We start from the raw sequence: 27,174 nt of genomic DNA on the forward strand, positions 1-27,174 counted from the left end.
ACCTATATATAGTTACTCTTAGTAGATAAAACTTGTAGACTCAAACAAAATTAATGATATGAGTGTTCTATAATATTCAATTTGACACATTATTTTTTTATTCAACAATGATGGAGAAACTCATTGGTGATGATTTCAAGGTAAGTACAAGATCTAGAGGAGATAAACAATTATTTGTTTGAGTTGCGTCTATTGTGACTGATACCTAAGTATTTGTCATGGTGAAATAAACTAGTGTGTGGGTATCAGATACAACTACTACTAAGTGGGGAGTATACTTTAAATGTATACTTAGACATGATTTTTTGTTTGGTACTGTTCTAGACCGGTCAATGACGATCTAAACCTAGAACATTTAAGGTAGTCAAGAACAAATGTACTCTTAACCTAAATTGAGATCCACCTAACTATAAGGTTTCTCCTAGTATATATGGGGTTAGTCTTAACCTTTCCGCCTGTCGTTACGATTCCATCTTTATTTCATGGTTACTGCTAATTAATTCATATCTCCTGTTTCACGTTATTTCCTTTATATTATTCATGTATATCGGATTCTTACTTAATACCTCAGGGACAGCCCAACCCATGACCCAACAGGTACTAAGTTTAGTAGAGACATCGATACTTATCTAAACAATAATAAATATATCTTGATGGTAGTTTGGATGTTACATATCACTTTTGATGGTTAATTTTTTTGGGTTATGTAAAAATCATGACCTATTGTAATAATATTGGAATATTCTTAAATTGTTCTATTCTATTTATTAATTATTTTGCTGATTAAAAATATGACCAACAAACTTTCAGATTCAACACTTCTACGAATTTTTTCTTCTTAAATTTTAGAACTACTTGGATACCAAACATATAGTATATAAAGGGAAATATCTTAGATAATTTAGATAATTCAATGCATGCAACAAACATAGTTTCTACTGAGTTTTCATATGTTGGCAAGCTTATTTAAAAAGACAATTTTCCCAATTTAAGAGTTGGTTAAGTCTTTGATCTGTTGACCAATGCAACAACCTCTTTGCTCGTCATAAATGAAGTACATCTTCTCTCCTTAAGCATCCTCAGATGGCAAAAACAGAGCGAAATCACGAACAAGATCATGGTGACCCTCAAAGAGTTTTTCAACCTAAGGAAGTCCAACATATATATATATATATATATATATATATATATATATATATATATATGATTAAGGGAATGAGAAAGAAAAAGAAATCAAAAAGAAGAAAAAAATCAATTTGTTCACACAAATACATAGACAACACTTGCCTCATGGTATACTTCACCAACTGACATGCCATTTTTGTTCCTATCAGTTAATATCTTTACAAATGCCTTGTAGGTATCATCTGTGTCTTCAAATCGATCCTGCATGAAAACAAACCAGTCAAACTACCAAAATATTGAACTTGTTCAATTTAGATTAGCACAACAAAGAATATCTTATATTCAAAGCATAGGTTAATAGCATGTATGTGTATATAATAAATATAGAGTGAAAGTTAACAAAATTTTTACCTTAACCTTCTGCACATATCTGATAGCATCTTCCAACTGGACTGGACCCTTAGGTGGAAGAAGGATTTCATATCCCTTTGGCAGAAAGTTGTTAAATCCAGAAATGAGATCATGGTGGCCTTTAAGAAATTCCTCCACTTTTTCTACCACACTCCCAACACTCATTCTACAAAATGAACAAGATATAATAAATCAATACGTTCTAAGAAAATCAAAACTCTCTCTCTCTCCTAATAAAACACAACAACAGAACATGGAAGAGGTGGAGAAATGGTGATGTATTATTATGTGGAGAATTGAAGGAAATAATGTTGTTCAACTTGATCTAACCTGCGAACTCTATATTCGGTTATGATCTTCAAAAACTCCATGAACTTTTCCTTGTCTTCAAATCTCATCCGCACTTCTTTTAAATATTCCACGGCTTCCAATTTTGTCATGTTATTTCCACCTCTACTCATTGTTTGATATCCGAACACTGCCTCAACATCAAAACCAAGAACAAACCAATATAAATAATCATCATCACAAACTTATATATGATTTCAATTTCTTCTTTTACATGTTAGACAGTTCAGAATCTTTTCACTACCACTTGAAGAGAAGTATTATAATAATAAACAAGGCTATATTCTTATAATTTGATCCCTACAATATTTGGCAAAGAATATAAATGAATTAAAAAGGAGACACATTAGGGGGTGCCACAATCCGTATACAAATACCACTATGTTGCTAACCAGAGCAAGAAAATACAAATTTAGATTACACCAGTACCCACAACAGAAAGAAAAAGTCTCTATTAAAATGTCTAGCAAAGTTAAACCTGCTCAAAGATTTAAACAATACAATTACAACATAGATCATATTTGGACTCCAACCACCCTACAAAAATCTTTATTCCAAATTTTTTTTGGATCAGTACCAATTCCTTGAAAGATAACCTCAAAAAATACCCTAAAAGAACTTGAATAACCAAAACAATTAAATAGAATAAAAGTGGATAGTAGAATGAATAGTCAACTACTAATATAACCAAAACAAAATACATCTATGAAAAATTTATGTGACAAAGTATTGGCTCACAAAGTATTCACCCCTTCCCCATAAAAAAAATTTAAATTAAGATTCAAATAAAAAAAATTTAAATTAAGATTCAAGTAAAGAGAGCATACCTTTCATCAGAGAGCCTGGAATAAGGAAAACAAGTACATTCGGAAGGAATTCGAATCCAGTTATACTCAGACTAGTATAAATTGTTTCTACAAATCAATTTGATAAAAATATATATTAGAGGTAAACAAACTAAAACATTAATTAAGATATTAAATATTTCATTAAAAAGATTAAACTATTTAATGCATACATGAATATTTAATTTAATGCTAATAAATACTAACTTTAAAATATTAATTAATACTTTACATTTAAAATATTAATGCATTAATAAATATAGTCAAGAAGAAATAGTTTTCTTTTCGAAAAATAGTGCTACTCATTAATAATAACTTATTAATAATATTTAAAAAAAATTATTCTATGATTTTCAAACACTAATAGAATTTTTCAAATTTAATAGGACTTCAAAAAATATACATGAAAATTCCTTAAAAACTTATTTTTGAATTCTTATAAGAAAAATCCACATAACGGTCTCAAAAGAATTATTGTAGTAAAAGTTTTAAATAAATTTTATGAACTTATAGACTTAAATAGGTATTTAGTACCACTAAAATGACACTACTACTAAAAAAAATTATTAAATAAAAATTAAATTTAGATAAAAAAATAATTTATTGTTATATTGACTAAATTAGATACTATTTTAGAGACTAGACAAATTATTGGTATATAAATTAGTTTCTATTATTAATAAATAATTTTTAAATTGGTATCTAATTAGCTACCAAAGTTTTAGCTACAAATTATTGTATATTCTAAAATATTGGTTGTTAAAACCTTAATAGCTAATTAGATACCAATTTAAAAATTATTAATCAATAATATAAATTAATTTAGTTACCAATAATTTTTTGTCTCTAAAATAGTATATAATTTTGTCAATGGAACAACTAATTATTTTTTGTCTCTAAAATTCGTTTCTATTTAATGATTTTCTTGTAGTGTGAGAATATTTTGATTTTACATTCTATAAAAAAATTATTTCATTTCACAAGTTTTAAATTATTATTTTTAGTTTTATAAAATGAGCAAATTTTGGTTTTGGTAGTTATAATTAAGTAATTTTTCCCTGGTTTTAATTCTTACAAATATGGAATCACTAGTTTCACAGTCTAAAGTACATTTTATGGTAAATTCATAATTTGAAATTTTCTATATAATTAATACATCAAAGAATCACGCCAACAGAATGTAAGTTTGAGATTCATTATTTCAACACATTGGTAGAATTAAAAAATATATTATACGTAAGAAATTAACAATAATTAAGATATTAACTTTTATTGAAAAAATTAAAGTATTTGAATTTACATGAGTAATTTATAGAGAATTAAAAAAAAGTTTAAGTTGCTTTGCTTTTAAAATATTTAATGTGTTCATGAATATTGCTAAGAAAAAAATATAGTTTCCGTGGAAAGTATATATAACTCGTTAAATGTATAAATTACTAATTATTTTTAAATTTTTACTTTTGTTTAAAATAAAAACTTTCATGTTAGGTATCACTATACAACTTGACATCTCGGTTATGTTGACATTTCAAGTAACAACAATCATTTGCTATCACATGAAAAACAAATATTATTAAAAAAAAAATACAAAAATATGGGGGGACTAAACCAAAACTCATATGTTAACAAAAATGATACATAAGTAGACTATATCTATTCATAAAGAATTCTAAGAACAGACTAGATGGTAACCTATTATACCAATGATAAGATTCTCTATGAATAAATTCTAAATTAACCAACTTATCACCACACACATTTCCTTCACAAAAAATATGAGTAACCCTAAACCTGATTTTCCTACAATAATTAAAACAAGTATTTCATCGATTACGAAGCATCCAAGGAACATTAGTCCTAGCAGTAAATGCAATACAAACCAAAACATAATCACATTCCAGCCAGACATTAGTAAGCCACACCTTTTGAGCTTCCTCCATAGCACGTATAACCTCATAAAACTCAGCAATCAGAGTAGTCTAAACTTCAAGAAACGTAGAGAAAACTCCTTTTAAACTTTTACTTTATAATACATTTTAACATATTTTTGAAAAACTAGTTGATAAATTAATTTGTAATATATAAAGTAATTTTTAGTTGATAAGTTAACTAGTAATTAATACCCTTTTAGTTTATGAGGTTTAAACTGATAAGTTAATTTATTGATTTCATTAACTACTTGATAAAATAGTTGGTAAATGTATAAAAGGATATAACATATAAGTCTTATTTTATAAATAAAGTTACATAAGTTTTACAATAATTAAAGTACTTGTAGCTTATAACTTTTACCTATTTCAATATAAGTTTGTAGTTTTTCAAAACATTCCTAATACATGATTAGGACCTGTCTCGCCGGTTCGAAGTCAGTCGGAGTATGGATGAGCTCTTCTCGGATTCCTTCATGGTGGTCGGTCGGCTAGTGGATGAGATGCTTCTGAACCTCTAGGTTTCAGCAAACCGATCTTCTGGGGACGAGAGGGGTTCCACCTGTGATTACACTTTGACGTTCAAGTCAGTGAGAACACAAAATATAATGTGTATGACAAAATATATTGTAAAGATGCAAGTTATATACTCCCTGTGGGTGGTTGTCTATTTATAAGCGTACATAGGCTTGGATTTCTGACCCTGGTCTTTTTTCCAGGCATTAATGTGTCATTTCACAGTAACTTTCTATAAAATCTGGATATAAAGTATATAAATCGGAATAGTTAAATAATGTAATCAGGGATACTGAAGATAATATTTATTACGTTATTGGGGATATGACATTTATATTCATTATGCTATCGGGAACATGGTATTTATATTTATTACGCTATCGGGAATATGTGTGTGTAGGAAAAACGTTATACTTTCCTTTAGTGGAATTTGTCCCTTGTTGGCATTGCGCAATACTGGGCCAAGGCCAAAACAGGTTGTGTTTATGGGTCTGTTAGGTCGGTTCGCGGCCCATGCTAAGCTCTCACGCTGTCACCTTCCCTAGATGGGCCCTTAGTGAGCTCGGCCAAATACCTACTCGATTCGGGACAGTACAAGACCTATAGAAATTTTAATATTTACAAATCTATAGCTCAAAACAAAACTCTAAAGCCTTTCAAGCTCTCCTGCACCTATATGATCATCTTCTCATGTACATAGTAGAGTTATCACAATTCAAATACAAAAGAAAAACAAGGGTAAGCTAGTGAAAACAAAAATTTATAATATACGCAATTCAATCAAAAGAGCAAACCAAATTACATTGATCAATTTCTCAATCACAATCATTGGATTTCATTTCAATGCATAGTACTTTGATTTCATTTCAATCACATTAACTACAACATCCATCGTCTTCCAGAAGAGTCATTAAGTATGCCCCTACCAAAGACTAACATCTAATCCATACACCAAGGATCATGGCAAGTTCAAACATCCAACACCGAGTGTCTACAACGGAACCCAATGTGTATGAACTCCCTCATTAGCTTCTCACCACCTGATATCTTAGTCTATATGACTTAGATCATTAGTAAAGCTAGAGGATCTCTCTTTTAAACATAGACTTTTCGTACTTAATGTACCATCAAACAATAACTCATGCATTATCCCAAATGTGTGACATCAATTTCATACAATTTTCATAATTCATATATAATACATATCATTCCATCACATAACATTTAAAAAATCATAACATTCAAGAACCTTTCCAACATCGAAAACAATATTTAACTTAAAAAATATCAAAATCTAACATTTATACATGTTCACAAAACATAAACTCAAACAATTTTATCAAAGAACATCTCTGCAAGAGAGATTTAAACTTGGGATCACATCCCCTCCACATTCAGATTTTCTAACCTAGGGTACTATTAAAAGTTAAAATTAGCTTCCTTTACCTGTAATTTCTTATCCCGGGGGAATTTCTGTTCAGGTAGGGGAACCACTTTAAAATCTAGGGACCTAAACCAAGTTATCCAAACATTACCAAATTTTAGTATGAGCTTAATTAAGTTGAGAGAAACACTTTTCTCAAATGACCTCACTAAGATTGATGACTAAATCACAGTGAAAAACAAAGAATAAAAGATTTTTAGAGTAAAATTGAACTTACTTTGTTTGAAAATCTGATCGGATAGAAATGTACCTTGAGTCCTCAGTTATAGCATGGTGTGATCAAATTTTGGAATATATGAGGTATGAGAGAGAAATTGAAGAGAAAAAAGAGAGAGAGAAGGGAGAGAGAAAGGTTTGGGGGTCTGTTACTTACTCTTTTTTTATGCTTTAGATTTTTTATTTTTAATTTATAGAATATTTTTATGTTAATATTTAAAAATTATGAAATTGCTTTTATGACTAGTTTTATATGTTTTTTCGTTTGCATTATTGCTAAAATGAACATATCAAACAAAGGTAACTTAATACATCCAAGCCTAGTTATTTATGAAGCTGAGACACTCTTCTTAAATGGTGTGTCTGTGTCGAACACACGTATCAGACACCAACACTCGGATGAAACTCGAAGACACGTATCAGTAAAGTGTCCAATTCAAAAAATATTTGTTGGATTTCTGACAATTCTAGCAGGGATCTAACACAATTTTAAAAAGGAGAAATACATTATTTTTCTAAAAAATCAAATTTATTGTATAAATTTTTATTATGATTATAAAAATAAGGAACAAATCATGAAAAATATCTTTCTGCTTTAAAAAAACTGAAACATACTTAATGCACATAAATAATTATTGTCAATTTATATAATTTATAATTATATAATATATAGATTTTTGTTCCCATATCCTACATTTTAAATATTAAATGTATCTTCGTGTCCTGTCGTATATGTATCTATGTCATACCAGTGTCCGTATTAGTGTATGTGCTAGTTATTATTGTTTCATCAATGTAAGTTGAGAATCATAATTTAAAATTATTTAAAGAATTAAAATTGCTAAAAAGATGTTATATGTAAAGAAATTAAAACATCAATTATGATACTAACTTTTATTGAAATAATTAATGTATGTGAAGAATAGATAAGAAATTTATATAAACTAATTAATAAATGTTACGTTACTTTAACTTTAAAATATTTAATGCATTCAAGATTTTTGTCAAGAAAAAAATGCTTGTTTTTATGGAAAGATACTACTGCTCATTGAATGCAATGATAAATTGTTGATTACATTTTAAAATTTTGGTTCATAGTTATCAACAAATTTAAATAAACTTTTCAACTGATAGAATTTACTCTTTATAAAATAAGATATTTTGATTTTAGTATTTATTGATTATGAAGTCGAAATTGGTATTTGATTAAATAGTTTTTGCTTGAAATGTTAATATCTTCCTTTGAGAGGTTAACAAAATTAGTTTTTGGAAGTAGATAATTTAGAAATGGTTATTGAAATGTTATTGAGTAGAAAAGTTGAGCTAAGATTTTGGTAAAACTTGGAATGAATTAATCTATTGGTTTGGTTTGGTTTTAGGTATGAAGTATGAATATAACAATTGTGTTGAGGTAGTCTTTTTGAGTTAATTATTGATCTCATAAACTATATAAAAAAAAGGTATATAATGGCATTTGGTTCTTGTTAAAAAGATTGTAAATTAAGTTGGATTTTAAGCATTATGGAACCTGCTTAGCAATTGTACAAAATTTTGTCTCTGATTTATTTTTTATGCAAGTAAAAATAAAATGATGTGATTGAAAGAAATATTATATTCATAGAATAACATGTTTCGACAATATAGTAAATAAAACTCACGAAAAAAAATTGAATTTATCTATAAAAAAAATCCGTAAAAATAAAAAAAATAATAAATAATAAAAATTACACACACTTCAAAATTCATAGGTAACCCAAGGGAAAGTTAAATTTTTCACTAATACTCATTGAAGAACTATCAAGATCTCATCACATTATTATTTTTATCATGATTATATTTATGATTTTATTAATACTATTATTAATATTAATAATAATAATAATAATAATATTAATAATACTATTAATTATATTAATAATAATTTTAATAAAAATATTAATAATCTTAATAAATATATTAATAATAATTAAACTAATAACAATGATATTAATACTAATAATATTATTAACTGTCATAACAATATTAATAAAAATAATTACAATAATAATATTACTAATAGTATTGTGAAGGTAAGAAGTTTGGAGGCGGTCTCCTAGGTATTCTCTTTGTAACTCCATTTCTTAGATGTTTGAAAGTCATAACATGAGGACGCCTCCACTTGTTGACATTACTTCGACGATCAAGTAAATGAGACCTTAAAATTTATTAATGTAGTATGTATTGCATGAACATAACTTATCTTGCCCTTTGAGAGTCATCCTCTATTTATAGAGCTTTTGGTTGATCTCTTCCCCTTTATCAGAATAATATCACAACATATTTGAATAATAAAAAATGCATCAATTTAGAAGCTCATAAAAAAAAACCATCTGAAAAAAAAAAATATTCACCAATTAATATTTCGTTAGTTTTTCTATGTAACAAATAAATGAAGAATCTATGATATATTAGCAAAATTCTAGGAAATAAACAAGGAGTAAAAAACTCGCTTTGTCAAAATAATACCGAGCCAAAACACAACAACAATTCACCCGATTACCTTAAATCGGCTTTATATTCAATGAAAATCATATAGTTCATATAACTAATATAACCCATATCTACACAACCCCTAGTCTCGAGTCGAATCTTAAGACGATGAGGTTGTTTGTACTTGCTTGAAAAAATCCCTGCATGAGAAGTGGTTTTTGCACATGGCTGAAGGCACTTTATGACAAGATGTGGGTCTATGCATATGTGTCACTCATCCAATGGATAGTAGAAAGTAAACTTTTCAGTTTTTTTTTTCAAATTTAACCTCCACCCCTTTATCCCTTATTTTGCACTCTCCCCTCGTTTTTACCCTCTTGTATTCTTTCACTATTGGAGCTCTTCCATACTCCTTTATGTCTTCTGCAGCGCTTCACCTTCCTTTCTTTGTTTAAACATATTTCTGGGAGTGGTTTTACTGTGTCCATTGATTATATGTTTGTTTTCGCATTTTACTGTGTTCATTGATTACTTGTTCGCTTTTGCATTTTCTGAAACGGATTACGCTTTCGTTTAACCTTGAGCCACAAGAAAATTAATCAAAGAAAATTCTTAAAAGGTTAGAACTTTACGAGAATCTGATTTTATTAGTAAGTCTAATGAGAACCTCATCAAGATGGTTGTATGCGAGGATGAGCCCACTGATCCCATTTGTCCTTTTTGCTTCTTCTATCGAGGTGAAGATTTTGACAACAAATAACTCAAACACTGCTGGTTGTTCAAAGACAAAGGTCAATATTTGGGATCTTTCTTTTGATATATTTGCTTAAAACAAAATGCACTACCTGTTGGAGGATGACATTGCCCGACTGAAGAACTTCAATATGAGTCTTCTTTGTGAGAACGCCGAAAGTCTACTTAGCCAAGTCACCACTTTGGTGAGTTTGGCTAATATGAAGGCTAAAGAACATTCAAAGTTGGAAGATAAGAAATCACAACAAATGACCTTCAGAAGGAAGTAGGTCGACTTCAAGCCGAAGTCGTCGGAGTCCATCGCCTTCGTTTCGAGATGGTTCGCTAGGGTCAGGAGAAATTTGACCTTCATGCCTGAGTTCATCAGATGGAAAAAAGTGTTTATGAAAAGACTCATGAACTTGTTGCCGAAAAAGAAAAATTCAGTCGACAAGAATCCGATATGACCAAGACAATCATCGATCTGAAGCAAGTAATTGAGATGTTGAAGAATGACATGACTAGATTTTATGGTGTAGGATTCAAGGCGGCTTTGGAGTAGACTGTCGTCATCTATCCTTCCATCGATTTATCTGAGATAAATCCATCCAAAGTGGTAGTTGATGGAAAATTGGCATAGGCTCCTTGACTTATCTTCGGCGTTTGGTTTGTGAACATCTTTATTATTTGTGATGTCCTTACTTTATCTGTTTTAAGTTTAGGTACATTTCTTTATGCCTAAGCAAATGAAAGTTTATTTTTCGTTTGTCCATACACTTTATGGTTGGTTTTTAGCTAGTTTAGGTTATATTTTGAAATATTAAATGTTTTTTAAAACTCTTTTGATGGGTTTATGGTAAAATAAAAAGTTTTAAAGAATATGTTTTATAAAGTGTAACAATTTTCAAAAGAAAACCCAATATTTTAACATCCATTTAACTAGCTAGATTCCCATATAAAGTTATCGAAAGGAAAGAAAGGATAAAACAGGCGTACCTCATATTGGCTTAACCATACATTGATTCAACTATATGGTAAGTTTCTTTATTGCTAGTTGTTCTCGCCAAACTGGAGATCGAAAGCTTGAAGGTGGTCTCTGAGAGGATCCCTTTGTAACCATAGCTTTTGAATGTTTGAAGATGACAATGAGATGAGAGGAGCTCCACTTATTGACAATACTCTGACGATCAAGTCAATAAGAGCATAAAATATTACTATAGTATGTATTGCATAAATTAATACTTTTATTTTTCCTCAGAATAATATCACAACAGGTTTAAATAATAATAATAATATTTTTTATCTTCATAATAATATCACAACAGATTTAAATAATAACTATCATATATTTTATCTTCAGAATAATATCACAATAGATTAAATAATAACAATCATATCTTTTATCTTCATAATAATATCACAACAAATTTAAATAATAACAATCATATATTTCATCTTCATCCATCAATTTATAAGTTTATAAGAAATAAAAAATCTTTATCAATCAATATTTCATTAGTTTTTCTCTATCTCTATGTAATTGCAAGATAAAGAATTTATGATATCTTGCTAAAACGTAACAACCATTTCCTCGATTACTTCATATTGGGTTTCTATCCGATTAAGATCATATTAATCATTTTACTGATATAGCCCGAAAAATACACTAGCTATAACCTCAAATTCACTCAAAAAATCTAAATGGCTAAGCAAATGTAGGGTTGAATCTCGTCCTTCTTACTTCTTTGAGTTCTTCTTTTGAAATTCTTAAGTTTGCCTTATGTGTTATTCTTCCTCCAAATATTTTTTTATCTACAAAAAGAGATACGTCAAATTGTTAAGTAACGCTTCTAATAAAGTCATGAATAATATAACTTTTTTGTTTTGAAATTCTTTCACTAAAAAAATAAATTTACTGACGAATTATTATCCACGAATCTAAATTCATAGGTAAATTCTGTTGGGTCTATTAGTGTCTAAGTTCAAGAGGGGAGAGGTGAATTGAGCTTATAAAATTTTCGCAAGAACACACAATTTTCAGTATACCAGAGGCAAAAAGAACAGATTGTTTTTACATGAAACAGATTGATTCTTCATAGCAGTCTAGCACAATTTGAACTTGTTCAATATAAAATTGTGATCAACAGAGAATTATAACAGAGTCAAATCAGCTGAATATTATGAGGATAAAGGATACAGCTATGCTTAAAGATCAAACAAATTTACTCAACACAAGGTTTTAAGGAGAATGATTCTTTCTCAGATTTTAATGATTAGACTGTTTGTTCATAGATCACTTAAACCATCATATACAACTGTCTTGTTTGTGATTAGAGAACTTTAACAAATCAGGAAGAACAATTCTTACTTAAACCCAGAATTAACAGATTTAATTTCAAAAGAACAGATTTAGTTCTTGACAGAATTAAGCAAAACCAGAAATGAGTGCAGGGATGAAAAGAAAAGGCACACAAGTTTTTATATTGGTTCACTCATACAGAGCTACGTCCAGTCTCACCTTACCCCAAGGTGGAATCCACTAAAAACAGTACCAATTACTTACAAACACACCAGTTCTTGAACACTACAAGATCAACACAATCAATGCTGAAAAACCCTATTTCAGCACACCTTGCACTCCAAGAAACCCTATCAAGGAGTGACTAACACTTACACCTTTACAAACCAGAATAAAGGAAAGATTACACCTGAAAAGAAGATGCAAGAACTCAAAACCAGTAGTTCAATTTGCTGCAGAACTGCACCAGCACCTTCACCAAGATCAAAGGTTTCCTAGAACAAGCACACTTGAAAATCTCTTTGGAAAACCTTTCAAAAAATCTTTCAAACCTTCTTCTCACATGGAAATTGTTTGATCTCTGTCAAAAACGTAGTTGCTCAGCACCTTTTCATGTGAGAAAGACTTTTCTTTATATAGAAAACAGTTTCTAACTTCTTTTCAAAAAACAGTTGAAAAGTAGTTATGAAAACAACAGATTCATTTTTGAACTTAACAGATTTATTTTGTGAAAGCCGCCAACTCAGCTAACTGAAATAACTAAATAAGCTTTACCTGTGGTGCCCTAACAAAATTTTAGAAAAGCCTTTTAACAGAGAAGAAATAAACCGATTCTTTCTCCATAAAACAGATTTATTTTTTGTACTGATTTAAAACTTTTAAGAGCACTTTTAAAAGCTTTTCAAAAACCATTTAACCACATCATGTGCTTGATCTAGACTTGGTAAGGCATCTAGGATGGGTCATACAGCAAAAGACAACCTTACACAATTACAAGCCTACATACAAGATCATCTAAACCTATTACAAACTTCAAAGCAAACTAGCTATTTTTCTACATCAAACACACACAACACTAGGTAGAGAAGAGACTTCATCCATCTTCAACAAATTCAGCATTATCTACAGATATTATCTATGGATCTAAATCCATTGGTAAATTTAGCATTACCTATAAATCTGTAAGTAAATTCAATATTATTATTAATATAAATGTTTTTATTAGCATTATTAATAATATTAGTATTTTTATTTATATTATTATTATATTATAAATATTAATAGTCTTAATAATATTAAGAATATAAAAATCTTAATAATATGAATAATATTAATCATAACAATTATATGTATAAGATTAATAATATTACCATGAATAATCATCATAATTAATATTCATAAACAATAAACATAAATAATAAGAAAAGATAAAAGAATAATGAAAAAATTAAAGAAAAATATGCAAGATTACTTTCAAATTTACTCACGAATTGGAGTGGGTTGGTATTACCTATAAACTCAAGTTGGTGAATATTACCTACATATTCCAGTAAATAGGTAATACCTACACACTAAAGTTAGTGATATTACCTACAAACTACGATTGTTGATGAGTATTACACACAAACTAAAGTTGGTGGATATTTATCTACAGACTAGAGTGAGTAGGTATGCATACTATTAACATTATAAAATCAATAATATTATTAATATTAATAATAAGTATAATAATAATTATAATATGATAAGAAAATTTGTTTGATGCAGTGGTTTAACTTTTTTTTGTCATTGAAGGATTTTGACTTTTAGTCCCTCCTAGTGTAATTTTTTTTAATATTAATAATAATTGAAAATTAAAAAATAATGATGAAAAATTAAAAATAAAATATGCATGTACCTTCTTTCCCATGCATCCCTATTAAGATTAAAGTGTGGCCAAAAGACCATCTTTTTGTTGTATTGTCCAGGCCGAAAGGTCAATCGAAAGAATGAATTGAAAGATGAGACTAAATGGTGAAAATAAATAATAATATTATAATGAGTATTGTCGCAAGGCCCACAAAGCTGACCCAAATGTTAAGGTGTGTGTTTAATAAATATTAGGTACAAAAAAAAAGTTCAAATAAGTTTCGAGCCCAATAAGAGAGCACTGTAAATAGGTCATCAATCCAAGAGGTATGTAGAGTGAATTTATCTGATTATGATCTAAAATTGTTTCTGACTTTGGCATCAGAGTGCCTTATAGGTACACACTCCCATCCATGAGGAGAGTCCGAGATTAAAGACCGAGAGACTTAAACTTATCCAAGCGCATTAGGTGATTCAATCAATCATTCCAGCCCAAATACAAGTCCAATGAAAGAGTAGACAGAGAATCCATCCCGAGATCCCAAACTGAGAGTCCAACTCGAAAGAAGATCTAGAGGATCACGAAGACCAAAAAGTCAGTGGCTTAAAAGAAGCATTATTGTTTCTTAGCCCTTGTAAGAACAATTATAACACAAATTTAATTATGTAAAATTTATAACTTGCAAAAATGTTTAAGGATCATTTTTACCTCCAATGTTATAGTTCGATTCTTGTAGATACACTATATAATCATTACGAATTGTTGGGTGTTTTATTCCAATAGATTTTCATAAGGTTGTCTCATTACTTTTCTAAGGAACTTGCTGTTCAAATGGTTGGTTAACACATTGTCCAATATTGACATATTCTTCACAAACAATTTGATCTACAATATCATTTTTGACAATTTGTGGAACTCTAATTGTTGTTTGTCTATCACAAGCTTGAACTTGAGAGAGGATGATGATCACCAATATGTCACTTGATCTAGGAGTTTGAGCCTTGTAGATCTTAGGATATTGAACCATTTCTAGGATATATCTAGAAATGTATTATTTGACGGTTATAGATATTGTTTAGATAAATCATTTGATAGTTTTAGACTTCTTTAATAAAATGATTGAAAATTTTGATTTGGTTAGATGTGAGGAAGAACTTGTATTTGTAAAAAGTTAAAGATAGAGTATATATTTTGTAAACGTATTACATGGATGACATATTACTCATTAGGAATGATACCAAAACTGCAATACAAAAATATTTGACTTTCAAAATAGTCCTGCATGAAAGATTTAAGAGAGTCAATTTGTGTCTTAAGAATAAAGATTTAAAAAGATAAATATAAATAATGCAAAGATTATATTTTGATACCATCTTTAAAATAGGCATGACATGAGAAACTCTAAAAAGAGGATATTTACTAATAAGAATTGGAAAAATCTTCTTTTTGAAGGATTGCAATGAAACTCAAGAAGAAAGAGATACATCAATGAGAAATACCTCAATTGAAGCAAAATATATAGATGCTAGTAAGACAATTGAAAAAGCACTTTGAATGAAAAAGTTCATTTATGAACTAGGTGCATTTCATTCATTAAAATTAGTTCCATTGTATTATTATAATAATGGAGGCATTGCTCAATCACACACAAGAACCAAAATCATACTTGAAATCTAAACATATTTTTGCAAAGATATCATTTAATCATGAGAGATCATTGAACATGATGACAATACATAAAAATGAAAATGTATATGAAAAAAAGAATTTAGCATATCAATTCAGTAAACAACTTAACATAAAGGAGTTTGATAAGTACATGAAACTTTTAAATAAAAACCTATAAACAAGCATACCATCAATGTTATATAATATATAAGTCAATGTCATACCATTAATGTTACAGGAAAAAACCACAAATAGAAGAAGATGATTACATAAAAATAATACTTTATATTAATGATTCAAAATTGTATACTACCAGAATTGCACACATTTGTTCATGCACCCTCACTCTTCTACACAAATAACAAATATAAGAGGGTGTCTTTTATATTAAGAATACAAAGGCATTTTATAAACTAAAACATCCTTTTTCTTTCCTCTTATCATCACTGTCACGATCTTGATCCATTTCCTCTGGTTTTATGGTTTTGGTAGATCTTCTTCTTGCCATTTCTTGCCATTAGATGTCTGATGAATAAAAACAATTAAGATCTTTTGTTGGACAAATACGAAGCTGAAAATGTTTCTTTGAGTTGATGCTATAAAAAAGTGAAAATCTAGACTTAGTAAATGTGAAAATTTATTTTGATATTGAACACTACCATTCTTTCCAAGTTGAGCCAAGAATTTATTAAATCCCTCCATAAGATCTGCATATTGTCCAAATAGATTTCCCACCTACCAGAATAACCAATTACATTTTAGAAATCATTTAAAGTATTAGATTGGTTCTATCAGTGTAATGATACTTCAAACATTGTTGGAAAAAAAACGTTTGGTCCAAGTTTTGTTTCTCTTTTCCTGCCATTAACTTTTTTATTTAAGCTCATCTTCAATTCCAACTAAATTATATATATTCAAACGAAATGGATTAAAAAAAGAGAAAACATAATTTCAATAATTTAAATTTTAAATATAAATCATACCAATAATTTCAATTCTTCTTGGGTAATTAGCTCCTTGCTGTAGATACGTAGGTATTTCAAAAATTCCTGAAAATAATCTGGATTTCGTAATCTCTCCTTTGCTTCTTCAAGGTAACCAAATACGTCGCTAAACATACCTGTGATGACCAAATTTTAAAAAATAAAGAGAATCATAAAAGGAAAATAAGGAGCTAAAATTACCAAGGAACAAGTAAAATAATATAGAACAATAACAAACATTATGCAAATGATTCTTCTTCTCACAATTCTAACATTTTAACATGGAAAAACCTAACCTAGATATTAAATACATAGTACAATGCATTTCTCCATTTTAGATAGTCCAATAAATAGAAATATCATATTTTGTATACCTCCATTATCAATGAGATAAAAATAAACGACAACATTTTTCATTAGAGATTAATTTCCAAGTGTTAATGATTTTTTTCTTTTTTTTTATAATATTCAAGTACATGTTTGCACTGCGGAAATTTTTATATTTTTGTTCATAAAATCTATTTTAGAATATAAAAGCTTTACTAAATTTAAAATAGGAAGTGTTAATATACTCACTTTTCATAGAGCTTATATCCTCAACAGCAGATGAACTAGGGTGTATGCCAACATTTTCATCAGTATCATGATTGGCACCAGAGTCTTGAACCCTACAACTAGATTTTTTTTTGTGAGGTAGATCATCCTCCAATGGCAGTGTAATTTCATATTCAGTTGGCAAGAAAGTGTTCAATCCCAAAATTAGATCTTTTTGCCCTTTAAACAATTCCTTCACTCTTGCTACGACACCTGCTGTATCAATTCTATGATAAAAACAGAGAAACAAATAATCATATAACAAATCCTCTCTCCAAATAAAATATAACAGAAAAAGAAAAATAAAAATCTTGGAGTTGATTAATGTAGTAAAACATGTTCAAACCTTTGAGCCTTGAAATCCCACATAACTTCCAAAAAGTCATGATACTTTTCTGTCTTATCTGAAAACACTTCCTTTATTGTCTTGATATATGCCAACGGATTTATGATTAGTCTTTGATCATCATCATTACCCATCTGTGTTTGACTAATGCTTCATTACACAACACACACAAAAACAACATTGAAACCATTGAATATAGAATACTCCAAAGCATTTAACTCATTTTTTTCCTATTTTAAAAATCTTTTTTTTGTAACCATGACAATAAAAATACTTTGAGATGTTGACTATTTCTTAACATTCCAAACTTGCAGAACAACCTTGGCAATGCAATACAATTATTCTTTCGTAAAAAATAAATTTTTTATAAGGAATCAGAACAGTCCCCTAAACAAGAGATTGAAGACAAAAAAGGAAGATGTGAACTTACTGTTTTTTTTCACAGGTGAGCATAACGGGTTGTTTGGGTTGTGAACTGGTGTTAGCATCTTCCCTGATCTCTTCTTTCCTAACAATAGTAATAAAAATATGATAAATAATAACAAAAAGAGATCAATCCTAAAATGAGATTTAAGAAAGTAAATGTGCATTACTTCACTGTAAAGAATGTAACTATAATTTGTTGCAATAAAGAGAGATTTCAAACTTTCAGTTAACAGTTTTAGAGAGTGAAGGTTTCTATGAGATTGGAAAAGTACATGTTTCCAATGCTGAAATGTTTATATTTATGTTCATTGAGTTTGTTTGAGAAGATAAAACAACATTTTTTAATTCAAAACCAGAAGTGTTGATATACTCACTTTTCAAAGGACTTTCATAAATAGAAGAATCTTCTATAGGCTTCTTTTCTTTTGCACCACATCTCCTGTGATTGTTATTAGCACTTGTCAAACACATTTCAACTTCCTTTTGTGCAAATTCAATGGGCTTCTCAAGGGGAGGTTGCTCATCCTCTAATGGCAGTTTAATTTCATATTCATTTGGGAAAAAAATGTTAAATCGCAAAATTAGATCTTTGTGCCCTTTAAACAACTCCTTTACTTTAGCTATGACCCCAATTGTATCAATTCTATAAATGAACAATAGAGAAAAATAATCAGATAACAAAATTAGATTTTTTCTCCTAAGAAAATATAATAGACAAAGAAAAAAATATTGGAGGTAGGAGAAAGTGGAACAACATATTCAGACCTTTTAGCCTTTAAGTCCTTCATAGCTTTCAGAAAGCCATGATACTTTTCTTTCTTATCACGAAACACCTCTTTTACTAAATTGACATATGCCAGACCATCATTTACGGGTAGTCTCTGCTCACCCCCACTTTTCATTTGTGGTTGCCCCTTGCTTCATTACATAACATTTATAAATCAAGACCAATACATAAAGATATAGTGTATTTAGCACATTACTAATCTATTAAATATAACATAAGTGTAGAAGATCAACTATGACAAGATTGAATCATAAATACACTCTAACTTTATAAATACAATCTCCTTTCTATTTTTTATAAACTTGATATATTTTTTAATGATGACAACAACACTGATTGAGAAATTGACTAATTTTTTAGAAAACCAAACATGCACAAGAAGCTTGATAATCAAAACAGTACACCAACTCTTAATAGATATCGTAACATGTTTATATTTATTATTATAAATTAATTTTGTTTGAAGTCGAGATGTGATCTTCAAATAATTTGTTTAACAATTAAGTATAAAATATTGGACGAGATCAACTAAAGAAAATTAAAGAGAAAAAAAGGGAAACATGAACTTACTGTTTTGTTAGAGGAGATGACACCACGAGGTGTTTTGGTTGTGAAATAGAACTATTGTCTTCCCATAACCTCTTCATTCTTAACAATAGCAATGAAAAATAAGATAAATAAATCAAACATATTCTAACAAGAAGTTCAAGAAACCAAATTTGTATTTCTTCACCGTAAATCAATATAATTATAATTTGCTACAATAAAGAGAGACTTCAAACTCACTCAGTTACAAAATGAATGAATGTGAGATCACTGATGAGGCTCACTGGTTTTGAATTTATGATTTTGAAGCTTTTAATCCGAAGTTATATTATGTTTAAAGATAATAACAACTATGCTCTTTCTAATTTAATATAATCTTAACTTATAAAAAAATCCAAAATCAAATATCCCAAATTTAAATTAACTGAAAACCAAAATCACAATATTTTATTTAGATTGAATTTTTGAAAAACAATTCAATATAATTGTTAGATAAAAATTCTGAATATCTTTAAATTTATAAATTTATGATAATCTTTTCATATCTATATAATATAACTAACTATTAAGCTGTGAAAAATTATTTTTAATAATATACATTTAAAGAATTATTAGTGTTTAAATGTGTAAAATACGAAATCTTTAATTACTATATTAACTTATTGTATTTTTTACTTTATTTTTTATCATTTACTAAATATTCTTTTAAGATATAAGATAAAAGTAAATAAAAATTGATTTAATCACAATCATTTTAATTCAATTGATTTAAAGTTTAATTTTTTAATCTTAAAAATATGTAAGTAGATTTAGAAGTTATGATATAACTAATTGGTGTACATGACAAGACATATTACAAGTGTTTAAAATTATATATTTTGTTATGTGTATCGGTCGGCATCGGACGAACGAAGGGTTTACGTTAAATAATTAAATAAAGAACGTGGTCACACGTAGAACAAGAGTTATAACCTCCGTTGAATAAGTCAAGCACGTTCTCTAGAGCACTCCCTTGATTTCAGGAGCACTCCACAAGTATGAATACAATTTGCCATATACTTAGGATCCGTTTAGTAAATTGCAAAGTGAAAGTTGAAATGTGAATGTTTCTCAAAACTCTTTTGTCTTTGTTTTTATGGATTCAAAAAGTTCCATATTCTTTTATCATGCATATTTTTTTTTTGTCATTCCACTTTTCACTTTTTCGAAAAAAGATGTTGGGTTTTTGGGTTCAAATCTTACGAACACTTGCATTTTATGTTTGGAATTAAATCAACCACTACTCAAACAACTTCTAATTTGCTTTTACTCTTCACAATTAAAATCAAAATAAGGAGAAAGGAATTAAGACTCATAGAACACTAAGAACATAAGACTCAAGCAAAAGATGTAAGGAAAAAAAATTGACACAAAATAAAATTCAAAAGCGGAATTTAAATTGCTTAATGAATAAAAAAATTGCGAAATTGTAGATGATAAGAATTTAAAGGTAAAATGAAATTGCTTGAAGGTAAAAGCAAGAATTTAAATGTTTTAGAAATTAAAGCGTCGAAATCAACTCAGAGAAAATAAGCACAAAAAAACCATGCTCTGAATATCACATAATGTGAGTTGATTTTAGGAGTGCACATTTTATTAGTTGCTCTTTGTTTAAGATTTTTGATTTAGAAATTATGGTGAGAACCCTAAGAAGATTCCCACTAGACACGAACTTAACCAAGTGGTTAAGTAAGTGTGAAAGTTCACTTCAAAAAGGAAAATAGAAAAGACAATAATTAAGGTGACAAATGATGCAATGGTGCGGAATTAGAGACAGGGAACAAGTAAAGAAGAAGAACAAATTAAAGAACAAATTAAATAGTGGAAAAGGATGTATATGGAATGGAAGGAAGACAAAAATAAAAATAACAAAAGGAAGGGATGAAGAGATCTTATGGTAAGAAAGGAAGTCAAGCCACTTGGTGCAGAGAGACTCCAAGATGAGTGATGCAAGGACCACCACTTGAGATATTACCCACCCAAGATAAGACCCATAGTTGCCACTTGGGATATTACCCACACAAGATAAGAACCAAATAACTCAGAGTACTCATACTCACAAATTCACTCATGCGGAGTTTCTTTACTTCAAATTCCAGTATCTAGATGAAAATACATGAGACAAGACACCCTATTTATAGGAATGGGTGCCTTGGTGGGAAAGATGGGGAGAGAGGTAGAAAAGACATAAGAAGGGGGGGGGGGGGAGGGGGGAGGGGCTAGGGGTTTGACCTAGGTCAATGATGCCACATAGTCCTAACTTTTAGAAGCTAGGGCCATATTCTAACCCTAATGGACTAGGCACAAACTAAAATGATAAATACACCCCCTATTATGCTATATTGACCCTACTCTACTGAAATTGAAAACAAAGAGACTAGCTGGTGCTCAGCTCCTAGTAATCCTCTATGGAATGATGGACTCTGAAGCACTGACTAGTGGTGGGTCCTGACCTAGTCCTGGAAACAGTGTTGATGCTTGTATAAAAATAATTTATATTGATACTTCACATGACTATATTTTACACAAATTCAAGCAAAAGCACTTTATCCAATGAGAGATAAGTACTTCCATTTAATGCCTTTTCTACATCAAAGCTTGTTCGCAGGGAAGATTATTAAGTGAGTTTGAAGCTTCTTAACGCTCAAAAAAGAATAACAAGTATTTTCTATCACCTTTATATAAACCCATCCTTCAAGAAGAAAAGTAGAAGAGTTTAATTTGTCAAAATTCTAAAACGTTGCCAGCATCTTTTTGTGTCCTAAATAACTTTGTAAGAACAATGTTGTGTTCATTTCTAGTGAACTATTAGAAAGTTCTTATCCTTTAAACTTAGAAAGATGCAACCCCTCTCTGGTAAGAAAGTCTTGTGATCTTTGGGACCACACCCTAGACAATTTCTTTGTCTTAAGCCAAAAGTGACTTGTTTACAGAATACTCATTTTAAGCCATGGGTGACTTTGTAGCTGAAAGAATACGCGTGTTAGCCAAGAGTGGCTTGTTGCCAAATAGTAGTTTTACGGGCTAGTTAAGAGTGACTATGAGCTGTAAGAATACTCTTATATATTCCAGTGGTAGTCTGCTAATGGAGCTCAAACAATTGTCTGAGAACTGTAATAGTATGCGCTATCAGACAAACTAGTACAAAAACATCCCGAGTAATTTCTTTTCTTATCTCGATATATTGCATGGTATATTTGTTCCATTAGCTCAAAGAAGGAAAGATTTTCAAACTCACTTTTTGAAAATATTTGTGAGTTAGTTTAACTAAGAAAAATTATTGTCCGACTAGGCTCATTCAGACGATATTTGCAAGAAACTGTCAAAAGTTTTAAAAGATAATTCTGTTAGAAAAGATGGCTTTAAACTAGAGGGGGTGAATGGTTTAAAGAGGTTTTCGCAAACTTTTCAAAGCTAGAATGAACTTATTTCAGAAACCAATTGATTCAGCAATTAAGTTAGCCAAAACAGCAAGCAAAACTGTAATACCAGGAAAAACAATCGGTTGTTTCTTCGAAACAATCAGTTGTTTATACCAGCAAACAACAAACAAACTGAAATTAAAGAGTTAAGGATAGAAAGATTGTACACAGCTGTTTATACTGGTTCACTCCAACCCAGAGCTACATCCAGTCTTCTCAGAAACCCTGAGGAAATCCACTAAGCAACCACACCTTGATCACTTAAAACAACAACCAAGAGAATGACCTTGAACACCTCAAGAAACACTCTCTCTTTGGCCAACAGTAAGATTGCTGATCTTGAACACCTCAAGAACACACATCCAATCTCAGCAACACACACAAACAGAATGTTCAGCAGTTTACACAGATTACACTTGTTACAGATGAATATCTGAAATCAATACAAGAGAATCCTATTCAGCACTTTAATCAATCTCTCAACTCTTTTTGCAATCTCAGAATACTTTGAACAACTCTTCTTCTATTAAAACTTTGTTTCAAGATTCTTAATATATCAAAAACTGTTTTTCAGAATATATCTAAGAATATAGTTTGTTATCAAATCTTAACAAACTCTTAATTGCATTTAAAATAGATTGGTCAAAGCATTTAATGACTGGAGCGTATTCAGTTAAAGCATTTAAAGCTCAGTCAAAGAAAACAGTTTTTCTGTTATGGTTTTAAAACAAACAATCGATTGTTTCCTCAAATCAATCGGTTGTTTTGTTACTTAACAAAAACACCATTCAAAAACAGTTTTCAAACTTTCTCAAAACACCTAAGTGTAAACAATCGGTTGTTTCGACAAAACAATCGGTTGTTTCAACTTAGTTTGAAAAACATTTTGCTTTGATAAAATTGAGATGCTAATTGCTTTGAGATTTAATCTAGGTGTTGATTACAACATAGAACTACCCCAGAACAAGACTAAAACAGCACAACAGTATCAAGCAAAGCAGAGGCTTCATCATCCTTCAAAGGGTTTGGATTCTTCAAAACATTGAACACCACTTGGTTCAACAATCTCCCCCTATTTGATGAAGACAAATCCCTTATGCTTGTGTTGTTCTTGATTAAATCTGAAGCAGTTTCTGCAAAAGAACTTTGAGCAATATTTTGAACATTCTGATATTCTGTTAGTATACAGATAAACAATTGAAGCTTAAAACAGTTAATATCAGAGCCAAACTTCATGTTACTCATGTTTTTAACACTATGAAAACCAGAAAATTAACAAACTTCAAACACAGCATATATCTCCCCCTATTTGTCTTCACAAATAGACAAAGATAAGAGATAAAAATAAACATTGTTCACATTACATCATAATAAAATAGCAACAGCAGAAGGAAAGAAATTTTAAAAACCAGAAACGAGAACAACAAAAAACAATCGATTGTTTCAATTTTCAATCAGTTGTTTTTCTTCAATCTTCTTCATCAGTAAACTGAAGATCAAAGATCTGATTCTGGACAACTTCAATCTGTTCATCCAGTGTCATAAACCTTGCATCCATGTTGTCAAACCTTGTGTCAATCCTTTGAAAGTTGCTAACACACAGATCATGAAGGCTCCTTTGATTTTCAGCAAAGCTATCAAGCCTATTCACATGAGTCTTTCAAAAGGTGGCATGGTTTGCATTCTTTCTCTTTGATTTCCATCTTCAGTGCTAGGTCCAGCATCTTGAAAATCTCCAGTTGGATCTTCATGTTGAACATCCATATCAGCAGCTTCATCTGGTTCAAGATTGGCAGCACCACTTGATGAGGCACCATGATCACCATCCTTACTTAACCACTTTCCACCTATTTTTGTGAAGCCCATCTTGCCGAGTGATCCATTGTTCAACTCTTGAGTTGACTTGACCAGCTCAGAAGTTTCATCTTCAAGATTAACTTCAAAATAGAGTAGAAACTTAGATATTAAAACAGCATAGGGATAATGGTAATCACCTAACCTCATGGCTTTTTGCATATGTTCTTTGATTATGTGAATCCAATTGATCTTCACTTTCTTGGTAATGCAGAAGATGTAAACCAGATCTTCTTCAGTCAACACAGAGTGATTGCTCCCCCTAGGAGTTAAGATCCACGTTACAATGAGAGCAAGCAGCCTCTCATCTAGCTTCAAGCCACCAACCGAACAAGTGCTAACTTGAGTTTGATTATTCTTCAAGCAACTTTTGTAGAACTGAATCTTGTTGAAATCTTCTACCACACCAAGGTTTCCTTTGTTGATTCTCAGTCCAGAGAACTTGAGTCCAGCTACAGCAGCCCAAACCTCATGGGTTATCTCCATCTCCACGCCTTTTACATGAGAGACCAAGTTGTTTCCCTCAAACTTCAAGTTGGTGTAGAAGACTCTCACCAAATCTGGATATATGTTACCTTTGAGCTCCAGAAACTTTCTAAGTGACTGGTCTTTGAGAAGCTTCCTCACATTGTCAAGCTTTTGATCCTTCAGCCAGTTGAAGCACACAACCTTGGGGTTGTTTATTTTCTTGACACTTGTTTCATATCTATACTTCTCAATGAGCTCGGTGTCACCAGAAAACCAGCTTTCAAGCCTTCCTCCAGACCTTACAGCTCTGGTTTTGACTCTTTTAGCAGTGGGAGGAGTTGATTCCATGATAGCAGAGACGAAAACAGAGGAGAGCACAAAACCCAGATTTTTCAAGAGATAGAGCAAGAGATGTTGCAATTGGTTGTTCTTGTTGAAATAAATCTGCACCTGATTTTATAGCAGTAAGAGAATCAATTGAATTTAATTTCATTCAATGGGTACCTTATTTTCAGGGAGAGAGGGCTTGACTCTGTTCTGCACTGAAAATGTCAGAAAAAGCTGAAAATCACATGGTCTTCACATGTGATCTTTGACTAGTCATTAAGGCTTTTGATTTTCCAAGATTTTGGAATATATTCCTTTATGACTGTTGTAAATCCTTTCTGAACGTGATCCTTTGACCAAGATTCTCCCTTTGAAAAAATATCTGCAACAGCTAGAAATTCAAAAATCAGTTAAATCAATTTATACACAGTGCTGTCAGACTCAAAACAATCGGTTGTTTCGAAGAAACAATCAGTTATTTTTCTGCAGTAGTTAAAAACTTGATTTTTCAATTTTTAACCATACACAGAAACAGATTAAGGCACATGACATTGATTGAAAGACAATTAATCATAAGAAAGAACTTTGAAACAAAAATTGAGAACAAATAAAAGGAAGGTCTTATCCTTGTGTTGTTTCTTCAATGAGCCAATTGCTTGTTGATCAAGAAAACTTCTTTTCACTGTTTTGACCTTTTGCACAGCATTGATTCAGCTTCAATGACTGCCCTTTTTCTTCAACAGCTTGATTAGAAGGCTCAAATCTTCCTTTTCTCTTCATTTTTCCTGCATAAACAAATTCAAGTTGCAAGATTTGGTCCCCTTACAAATTTGGGTCCACTTGGCTTTTCTTTGCTGTTAGAAACATCACATCCCTTAGGAATCCATTTCATAAAACCTTTAGGAACATAATATTTTCTAATTTTGCAGAATCTAACAGAGTGGCCTTTCTTCATGCAGTAAAAGCATGTAACAACCGGTTGTTTCGTCTTAACAATCGGTTGTTTTTCTGATTTTCTCAAAAAACTTTTTGAAAATCTATCTTGCTTGTTCTGTGGATTGAAGCCTAAACCAGCCTTTCCAAAAACACAACTTTGAGATGCTAGGATATTCTCAAAGTTTGACTTTCCTTTTGAAAGCTTGTCCACAGTTTCAACAAGATAGTGAACCTTTTTCTCAAGATTTTCACAATTTGTGCAATTGAGAGTATCACACTTGCAAGAGGCATTTTTGAAATCTTTTTCCAGTTTTTCAAAATCATTCTTTGTTTTTCTCAGTTCCTCTTCAAGTGATCTAACTTTCTTTTCAAGTCCATTGTTAAGATCTTTCAATCGGTTGTTTGAAAGAACCAATCTATTAGCTTCATCATGTGTTTCTTGAAAAGCTTCAAGCAATTCACTATAGTTTTGTTCATTTAAGGAAGCACATGAACTTACCTCACTTGAACTGCATGAATCATCATCATCATCCTCAGCAACTAAGCAAATGTTGGCTTTTTCATCTTCACTTGATGAAGAACTTGATGATGACACT

At 30.2% G+C, this 27,174-nt stretch overlaps 2 protein-coding genes across 2 annotated transcripts; both read right to left on the bottom strand.

Annotated features, from left to right (window-relative positions):
- Positions 1 to 900: 900 nt before the first annotated feature.
- On the bottom strand, positions 901 to 2,010 carry LOC150028655 (paired amphipathic helix protein Sin3-like 4). The gene is made up of 4 exons (XM_090300851.1): positions 1,867 to 2,010; positions 1,537 to 1,702; positions 1,288 to 1,386; positions 901 to 1,144 (listed from the first exon to the last, which is right to left on the bottom strand). Exons 1-4 carry the CDS (start codon positions 1,995 to 1,997, stop codon positions 1,070 to 1,072), a joined length of 471 nt encoding a protein of 156 aa, XP_090156977.1. The 5' UTR covers positions 1,998 to 2,010; the 3' UTR covers positions 901 to 1,069.
- Positions 2,011 to 14,993: 12,983 nt separating this feature from the next.
- On the bottom strand, positions 14,994 to 19,101 carry LOC150028656 (paired amphipathic helix protein Sin3-like 3). The gene is made up of 8 exons (XM_090299864.1): positions 18,965 to 19,101; positions 18,570 to 18,842; positions 18,204 to 18,281; positions 17,774 to 17,923; positions 17,410 to 17,654; positions 16,834 to 16,970; positions 16,510 to 16,585; positions 14,994 to 15,211 (listed from the first exon to the last, which is right to left on the bottom strand). Exons 1-8 carry the CDS (start codon positions 19,099 to 19,101, stop codon positions 14,994 to 14,996), a joined length of 1,314 nt encoding a protein of 437 aa, XP_090155990.1.
- Positions 19,102 to 27,174: the final 8,073 nt, after the last annotated feature.

This window comes from Phaseolus vulgaris, chromosome 3, assembly GCF_051622355.1.
Source record: "Phaseolus vulgaris cultivar YP4 chromosome 3, ASM5162235v1, whole genome shotgun sequence".
Taxonomy (NCBI): domain Eukaryota; kingdom Viridiplantae; phylum Streptophyta; class Magnoliopsida; order Fabales; family Fabaceae; genus Phaseolus; species Phaseolus vulgaris.